This window comes from Ursus maritimus, unplaced genomic scaffold, assembly GCF_017311325.1.
Source record: "Ursus maritimus isolate PB19 unplaced genomic scaffold, ASM1731132v1 scaffold_19, whole genome shotgun sequence".
NCBI lineage: Eukaryota > Metazoa > Chordata > Mammalia > Carnivora > Ursidae > Ursus > Ursus maritimus.
The window spans coordinates 56,087,481-56,096,770 of NW_024424341.1; the positions used below are offsets into that span (position 1 = coordinate 56,087,481).

Here is a 9,290-nt window from a genome sequence, read left to right on the forward strand (position 1 = left end):
AAGGAACATCTCTATTCTGGCTGCTGGTGTTAAGTGCTAGGAAGGAAAAGGAAGTAGGAACCGGGGTGGTGAGGGGTTGGGGGAGGGTCAGGGTAGGACGTACAGAGGCGGCACCATCTGAACAAAGACCCAAAGGAAGCGGTCCTGTGTAGCAAGACAGATGGGGAAACTGAGGCTCAGAGAGGCAAAATCGCTTCCCTGAGGTTCTCTCACAAGCGAGTAGCCGGGCTGGGATTTGACTCGAGGCTTTGTATGCTCTGACTCCCATCTGAGAGAAAAAAACCAGCTCCAGACCTGGATTATAAGACCCGAGGTTTGGGGTACCTGGGTGGCTCAGTCATTAAGCATCTGCCTTCGGCTCAGGTCATGATCCCAGGGTGCTGGGATCGAGCCCCACATGGGGCTCCCTGCTCAGCGGGGAGCCTGCTTCTCCTTCTCCCACTCCCCCTGCTGGTGTTCCCTCTCTCGCTGTGTCTCTCTCTCTGTCCAACAAATAAATAAAATCTTAAAAAAAAGAGAGAGACCCGAGGTTTTTTAAGCACCTGCTAGGGGGCCAGGTGCAGTGCTAAGCCCTTGAACAACGCCTCTGTGTTCTTTGATTGCACTTCTCTGGGACTCATTTATCTCATCTGTGAAATGGGGATAAGGATACCCACTTCTCAGGGACATTCTGAGAACCCAACGAGCGAATGCTCTTAGCTAATGAGCTAAGGGCTTAGAGCAGTGCCTGCACAGAGGAGGGGCTCAGTAATCGTGAAAGATTAACTCAACAAATATGTACTGAGTCCTTTTGCAGTGGCTGGCACGGTGCTAGCCTGGGGACATGGCAGGAAACCACCCAGTTGGAAATCCCTGTCCGCAGAGGGCTTGTGTTCTTGCTAGGGACTTAAGCAGAGAAATGTCGAATATTCAGAAGTGTGGAGGAAAATAAAGCAGTGATAATGGATAGATGGTGGGGGCTGCCTTAAATAGGGAGATCAGGGAGGGCTTCTCTGAGGAGGTGACATTTGAGCAGACACGAATGAGGGGAGGGAGGGAGTTGTTGGGATCCCGGGGAGAAGAGCGGTTTAGGTGGACCGAACAGCAAGTGCAAAGGCCCTGAGGTTGGAGGGCTGTTGGTGTGCTTGAGGAGCAGCAAAGAAGCCCTGCAGGGTGGCTGGAGCAGAGTGGGGGGGGGGAGGGCAGAGGGAACCGGCAGATCCGGGTAGGGCATTACAGGCCCCCCCTGGGGGCTTTGGCTTTTATTCTGAGTTCTCAAGAGAGGAGCCAGGATGGGTGGTGGGAAGAGGAATTTCATGACCTCAGGTAAGTTTTTAAAATATTATTATTGCTGCTGCTGTTGCTGTTGTTGTAAATAATAGTATTAATATTAGCATTCCCATGTTAAGAGGAGAGACAGAGATTGGGAAGTGAGTGGCCCTGTGTCCCAGGTGGAAGGGATTCTGAAGCCGGTATTGGAAGCCTCGCTCTCACCCGTCTCGAAAAGCCGCCCTGCCACTCCCCACCAGGGGGCGCCAGAGGCCGGGCTCCCGCTTTGGGGAGGGGGGGCGCCTGGTCCCGCCCCCCCGCCCCTCCCTTCCCTCCTCCCCGCTCCGGGCCCCACCCGACTCAGACGGCTCCGGACGGGACCTCGAGCACAGGCCGCTCCGCGGGCGCCTCGGATCCCCGCGGGACCCCCGTCCAGCCTGCCCGGTGCAGCCGCCTGCGCGCCCCATCGGTGAGTGGTCCCAGACCGCAGCTGTCGCCTCCGCCCGGCCCGTGGAGCCTAGGAGCCTGATTATTCCCCTGCCGCCCCAAGATCCTCAGTCCCCACCCCCCGCAATGTTTAGCGGTGACCCCGGTGTCCCCAGCACCCCGCTCCGGGAAACCTCCTTGTCTCCCGCACTCCCTCCAGCTCCTTCCAGTCTGTAACAGTGCCCCCTGCCCTCCTCGTTCCTTCTGGTCGTGCTCAGTTTCCCCCACTCCCAAATGGTCTCCCCATCCTCTCAGCCAGAAGAGATCCCCTCCTTGAAGTCTCCCTCTGCTGCCCTCACCTACCTCTGTTCTATTTGATCCCTCTTCCCACTCAAGAGCTCCTCTCCTACTTCGCCAACCCCACGGCCTGTCCAGCTACCCCAAAATGTCCCTCAGACCCCTCCCTGCCTGGGACACCACCCAGGGCCCCCTCCCTCTGCCAACATCCCAGTTCCCAGCTCCTGCCTCTCCTTTATCTCTCTGACACTCTTTCCCCTCTATTCCTTTTCCTTTTTATTTATTCGTTTTCCTTTAAGTAGCATTGTGATTTTATGGATTTTAACATTTTGATTTGCAGTTAATTTTGATGCTCAAATCGTCCCATCTTTGGCCAGTAGGAGCTCCTTCAGGCTGGTCCCTGTGTTCCTGTGGCATGCCTCTCCCATCTTTGAGCGCCTTCCCACTACCTGATCAGGCTCGTTTGTGCTTCACCTGCCCCAGCCCTGGAATCAGCCATTTCTCCAAGAATTCCTATTTTTTTGTTTTTTGGTGGAAAATCGTATTTGGAGACTCCAATCTGAGCAAAACCTGGTTCCGTGAAAAGATCAGTAAAATTATAAGCTTCTACTTAGACTGATCGAGGAAAAAAAAGAAAAAGAAAGACACAAATGACTGGACATCACTACAGATCCTACAGAGAATGAAAAGATAGTAAGGGACTATAAAGAACACAGTCTGGGTGCTAGGGGTGCTTGTTGCTGCTGGGTTGGTAATTCTCTCTTCCTAACTCAGATAAGAGCACAGGTTCCAAGGTCAGGTGGCCTGGTGTCCCAGACTGAGCACTTTCTAACCAAGTGATCTTGGGCAAGTTATTGCTATCTTCGTGAGCCCCTTTGTGAGTCAGAAACGTGGGGACAATAATAACCCTGCCTTACCACGTTGTTAGGAAGATTAAATGAGTTAGAGCAGTGTCTGGCATGTAGTGATCATAAATGTTATTATTCGTGTGATCACCGGAGGCCCCTCATGACCTGGGTGCACCCAGGCGCTCCTCAGCCTTCTTTCTCACCCCTCCTGTGTCAAGCAACCCCCTCCACACACTTCACAGCTCGGGGCCTTGACACCCACCATCCTCTCTGCCTGTCTTGCACGGTATCCCTGTTGTGCATGGAAGGGAGCAGTTCAAAAGTCGGCTCAGCCAGAGTTTGCTGATCCCGTGGTCAGTTCGCCATGTCCCCATCTGGTGCCCACAGGTCCACTGCCTGGCATTTCCCAGGCATCACTGGCTGCTTGGTGCCAGGTCCTCTCCTCCATGCGGGCTTTGAGTGGAAAGGGGCCAGTCTCAGGCCTGTTTTTGGATCCATAGCTCCTGACCCATGGGGTGATTTCAGTGAAAATGTGTGAAAAGATGGCCGAGGGGAGGGAGGGAGGAGGAAGAATGGAAAGAATGAACGGATGAAGGGATACATTTCTTCCAGGCAGCTTCCGCATCCTTCCCTTTGGCCGTCATCCCTTGGTCTCCCACCATCAGCCCTGCTTCTTCAATCATCCCACCTTTAATCTCTTTCTCTTCCTCCAGCTGGAATAATCACCTTCTTCCTCCAGGAACCCGTCACCTCCTGCCCTCCAGTGCCCCCTGATGCTCCCCCTCTCCCCATTCGCCCCTCCTCCTCCACCCATTCCGCCTTCCGGCTCCCTTGCTTCTCCTCCTTCTCCTCCGCCAGGCAGGCCCCCATCGACACCCTGTCCCCCTCTCCTGCAGGCAGCTCTCCCCTGCACATCTCCCTCCTTCGGCGAGCCCAGTGCGCAGCGCGCGGCCACCATGTTCAGCTGGCTGAAGCGAGGCGGGGCGCGGGGCCAGCAGCCCGAGGCCATCCGCACGGTGACCTCGTCCCTCAAGGAGCTGTACCGCACCAAGCTGCTGCCCCTCGAGGAGCACTACCGGTTTGGCGCCTTCCACTCGCCGGCCCTGGAGGATGCCGACTTCGACGGCAAGCCCATGGTGCTGGTGGCCGGCCAGTACAGCACGGGCAAGACGAGCTTCATCCAGTACCTGTTGGAGCAGGAGGTGCCGGGCTCCCGCGTGGGGCCCGAGCCCACCACCGACTGCTTCGTGGCCGTCATGCATGGGGACACCGAGGGCACTGTGCCGGGCAACGCCCTTGTGGTTGACCCAGACAAGCCCTTCCGCAAACTCAACCCTTTCGGGAACACTTTCCTCAACAGGTACGCGGCTCGGTCGAGAGCCAGGGTGCATCTCCCCGGCCCCCATCCCTGCCTGTGTTGCTTTCTTTTGCGCTCCAATTCCCTCCTCTCTTCCCGCTCCTCCCCCTTCCTGCCTCCTCGAGGGGCGCAGGGAAGCCAGTGGAGCCAGCCTGCCTGGGTCCACCTCCTCTCTACCTGGGCGGCCTTGGCCAAGTGACCTAACCTCTCTGTGCCTCTCTTATCCGTATCTGGAAAATGGGGATGACCCTAGTCCCCACTCCCGTATAAAGTGCTCAGCACAGCACGTAGCACAGAGTAAGTGCTCAGCAAACGTCAGCTCTGGGTTTTTGTTTTTTTTTTAAGATTTTATTTATTTATTTGACAGAGAGAGAGACAGCCAGCGAGAGAGGGAACAGGCAGGGGGAGTGGGAGAGGGAGAAGCAGGCTCCCAGCAGAGGAGCCTGATGTGGGGCTCGATCCCAGAACGCGGGGATCATGCCCTGAGCCGAAGGCAGATGCTTAACTGCTGTGCCACCCAGGCGCCCCTGGATTTTTTTTTTTTTTTAATGGTTCTTATTGTCTGTCCTGATCTTTCGGGATTCTTCCCTTCTCTGTACCTGATTCACCGTCTGTGCGGTCCTGGTTTCCCTTCTTATGGGTCCTCTCCTCCTGCCTCTCCCTGTGTTGACCCCTGATTTTCCCTCTGCCTCAGGTTCATGTGTGCCCAGCTCCCCAATCAGGTCCTGGAGAGCATCAGTATCATCGACACCCCGGGCATCCTGTCAGGCGCCAAACAGAGAGTGAGCCGGGGTGAGTGGGGCCAGGCTGCTTGGTCTGAGGGAGGAGGCGGCTGGGCCTCTGCTGGGACTCGGGCCTGTGACAGCTGGCCCTGAGCTGGCCGGGCAGCAGAAGGGAGCCGGTGGAAGGCTGTGATGCCCCGTGTCTGTGCACGTAGAGGGCCCGGGGAGGCGTGTGCATGAGCACGTGAGAGCAGGCCGCCGCAGCTCTGTGTCTGGGCTGGTCTAGAGGGTGCGGAGGGAGAGATCAAGAGAGACAGAGGGAGACTCACGAAGTTAGAGACAAGATTCCGAGCGCGGGCAGCCTTACGGAGACACAGGAGACCCAGAGAGGAAGCAAAGGCCAAGCAGGGAGGCCTGGGCCCTGGGCATTCTCCTGGCTCCACCTCTGGACCGTAGATGGGGCTGAGCAGGGGTTGGGAGGGGGAATCTGGGCGTGGGCCAAGGCTGGGCCTGGAATTTATAAACAGCTGTGCAGGGGGAGCGGCGGGGGGTGAATTCCAGCGGGGCCTCCGGGGGAGCCGGCCCCCACCCCTGCCCAGCCCGCTCAGCATCTGCGCCACCGCCCCCCCCACCCCAGCCACCCCGCAGTTTCTGTCCCACGCTGGCTCCGCGTCGAGGCCCGGGACTGGGGCAAAGGAGGCTGCGTTGTGGGGCAGAGGGGACGGGAGGCTGGGCCGCTGGGCAGGGCGGGAGCGTGGAGGGTGACGGTGTCCCTGGCCGCTGCCCAGCAGGCGCGTGTCCCCCTGGGAGACAGGCAGGGGGCAGCTGCAAAAGCGATCGGAGGGCGAGTTGCCAGCCCGAGGGGGGAGGCAGGAGCGTGGGCTGAGAGCTCCAGGGGCGCCATGGGGGGCTGGGCCTGGGAGAGCCGGAGGGGAGAGCATGAGGGGTGCCCGGTGGGGGCCCAAGGTTGTGGGGAGGAGGAGAGAGTAGAGAAAGGGGTCTCCTTCCCTGGCAGATTGAGTAGAGGAAGAGAAGAGTCTGTCTGTCTGGGTGGATATGTGTGTGTGTGTGTGTGTGTGTGTGTGTGTGTGTGTGCGCGCGCGCGCGCGCGCGCACACGTGTGTCTGGGAGCCAGTGCCTCTAATTGTAGCTGGATGTTGCTTTGTGTGGCTCCGAAGGGCTCTGGGGACCGTGGGGGACTTTGTGAGATTGTGCATGACTGCGTCTCTGCGCAATTGTGCTGTGAAATGCGCCCGAACGTGTGTGTGGAACTGTGGATGACTTGGTGTGTGTCTGGGAGACCGAGTCATGTTGGTATGACTCTGAGGTTGTGTGTCTGTGTGTCGGGGCGGGGTGCCTGTGGTTGTCCCTGTGTGTGACCTGTGTGGCTGTGTAGGACTGCATAGGACTAAGGGAATTTTGTTGGATTGTGTGTGGCTGTGTCTGAGTATATCTCTGTATATGATGTTGTGTGTTTGTGTGTGTGCGCGCACGAGAGAGATAGAGAGAGAGAGTCTGGGAGTCCGCATCTTGGAGCCTGCGGCTAGGCTTGTGTCTGGATGTGGTTGCACACATGCGTGCCCTGGAGGGGCGCGTGGCTGGCTCTGGGTTTCAAACCTGCGTCCACACTTGTGTGTGACGGTAGCCTGGTGGCACCTCGGGTGCGTCCCGCTCCAGGCTCTGCTGTGGTTAAGCCGCGGGTTTGGGCGAGCGCTGCGCTGTCCCTGTCTCAGTCTCCTCATCTGCCAAGGGAGAATCATGATAGCGGCAGCCCCGTGTGTTGCACGGAGGGCTCACATTAAATATCCAAGCCGAGGAGTACTTTGGGTGACACACAGTAGGCGCCGTGGATGTGCGGACAGCTGTGTTCCTGGCGAGTGTCGTAGCTATGTGCCCCGGGGACGCTGCCACGTCTCTCGTTCCCACGCTGACTCAACCTCCCTCCCTTCCTCCCGCCCCGCATGAGACACACTTTCCAAATCCTGGCCTCTGTGTGTGTGTGTGTGTGTGTGTGTGTGTGTGTGTGTAGTCGTTGGGGAGGGAAGTGTGTCCCCCTCCCGCACCCCATCCAGTCCCCAGGGGCCACGAGGAGCCTGCTCCCTCCTTGGCAAGTTGTGCCCAGCCCCCGCTCTTCAGTGGGGCATAGAGACCCATGCGGGCTCCTACCCGTGCGTCTTGAGTCAATCCCTCAAACTGTCCGTGCCTCAGTTTCCTCATCTGGAAAATGGGGATCATAAAAAAACTTGAGGATTCGACTAGATGATTCAGGGAGAGCAAACAGTGATGGCAGGTGAGTCAGCGGTGGCTCCCTGTTCTGCCAGGTAACTCCTTGTCCCCCAGGTCCCCACCGTGTCCCCCGTTCTGAGAAGCCCTCCCTGACCCCTCCCAGGCTGGGTCAGGTGCCCCCGCTGGGCTCCTAAAGCTCTCTGGGCTCCCCCACCCCGGCCTGGCCACTGAGGGGGATGGGTCTGTGTCCTCAGTGGACTTGTGGACTGTAAGCCGGATGAGAACAGGACAGGGACTGCTCTGGGGACAGTTCCCGAAGGAGCCCCCGCTGCGTCCCACGTGTGTCACAAGGAATACTTGTGGAGCACTTGCTGTGGTCCCAGATTGTGTTTTCTTGTTTTAACTGTTTATTTTTTTTAAGATTTGATTTGTTTTTGGAGAGAGAGAGCAGGGGGAGGGGCAGACAGACGGGGAAGGGATGAGAATCCCAAGCAGACTCCACACTGACCTCAGAGCCTGATGCGGGGCTCGATCCCACGACCCGGAGATCAAGGCCCGAGAAACCAAGAGTCGGGCGCTTAACCGACTGCACCACCCAAGCCGCCCCTGTTTTAACAGTACAGTTTACATGCCTTAAGCTCACCCATTTTATTTTATTTTTTTTTAAGATTTTCTTTATTTATTTGACAGAGAGAGAGACAGCCAGCAAGAGAGGGAACACAAGCAGGGGGAGTGGGAGAGGAAGAAGCAGGCTACCAGCCAAGGAGCCTGATGCGGGGCTCGAACCCAGAACGCTGGGATCACGCCCTGAGCCGAAGGCAGGCGCTTAACCGCTGTGCCACCCAAGCACCCCAAGCTCACCCATTTTAAACAGGCAGTGTTTTAGGCTCTTTATAGATAGGCTCTTATTGTATATCATGTATTAGCTTATTTATATTCTTTTACTCTCCACAACAGCCCTCCAGGTCCCATTCCATTATGACCTCCGTTTTACAGAAAAGGAAACAAGTTCAGAGAGGTTTCCTACTTGCTTAAGGTCACATAGCTAAGGGGGGGTAGAGGCGAGATTCAAACCCGGGACTTCCCGACCACCGAGCCAGGGCGTGCCCCCTCCCGCAGCTCTCTCTGCTCTCCTAAGCATCGCTTGCTGAATGCATGAGTGAACAGCAAAAGCGAAGGGTGTGAACGAATGAGTGAACGAGGAAGGAATGAATGAATGAAGCCAGTTGTTGAGAAAGGTGTTCCATGAAAGGCAAGACTTGTCTCTGAGTTCTCTGCAGTATTTCTGGGTGCCCAGGATAGGGCCTGGCACACAGAAGACGCTCTGTAAATATTGTTAAATAAACTCAAAATATTTACCATCTGCTTTGGCAAGAGGAAAGCCAGAGCCAGCGTGAACTCTTTAGTTGCCGGATTGTGGGGCGATCCTCAAGTCCTAGGGAGGGGCTGGGGTGATGGAGGCACTTGGGAGATCCAGGGGTGGGGGGGTTCATAGATGCTTAGAGACTCTGCTAAGAAGCACTTCAGTATTTTAACAACCTGTACATCCGGACTCGTGTACGCCACTAATATCTGCCTAAGGAATGAATGAGAAGGGGGCGGGTGATGGGCCTCTGTAGCCAGATGGCCTGAGGGCCGGGGGCCAGAGTGATGGGGTAATTCTGGGGCCTGGGGGAGCCAGAGCCATGGGATACTCTTGGGGCCTTGGCTGTTTCGCACAGAGAAGGGTTTCGAAAGTCAACAACCTGAACGTCTGTACAGTCCTCTCTCCATCCAAAGGAATGGATGCTTGCGAAAGGCTGGAGGGTGGGGGGCTGACCTCTGCCCTTCGTGGGGCTTCCACTGCGTACCCCCAGGCTACGACTTCCCGGCGGTGCTGCGCTGGTTCGCGGAGCGCGTGGACCTCATCATCCTGCTGTTCGACGCGCACAAGCTGGAGATCTCCGACGAGTTCTCCGAGGCCATCGGCGCCCTCCGCGGCCACGAGGACAAGATCCGCGTGGTGCTCAACAAGGCGGACATGGTGGAGACCCAGCAGCTGATGCGCGTCTACGGGGCGCTCATGTGGGCGCTGGGCAAGGTGGTGGGCACCCCCGAGGTGCTGCGTGTCTACATCGGCTCCTTCTGGTCCCAGCCCCTCCTGGTGCCTGACAACCGGCGCCTCTT

General features: G+C 57.4%; 1 protein-coding gene across 1 annotated transcript in view; it reads left to right on the plus strand.

The window, feature by feature from the left end:
- The first annotated feature begins 1,590 nt into the window (after positions 1-1,590).
- Positions 1,591-9,290, plus strand: part of EHD2 (EH domain containing 2) — a 17,259-nt gene continuing 9,559 nt past the window's right edge. Inside the window, exons 1-4 of the mRNA XM_040634428.1 lie at positions 1,591-1,717; positions 3,716-4,179; positions 4,871-4,968; positions 8,981-9,283. Of these exons, the coding sequence (XP_040490362.1) occupies positions 3,776-4,179; positions 4,871-4,968; positions 8,981-9,283 (805 nt within the window). The 5' untranslated portion in view covers positions 1,591-1,717; positions 3,716-3,775. The remainder of the gene's footprint in view (positions 1,718-3,715; positions 4,180-4,870; positions 4,969-8,980; positions 9,284-9,290) is intronic.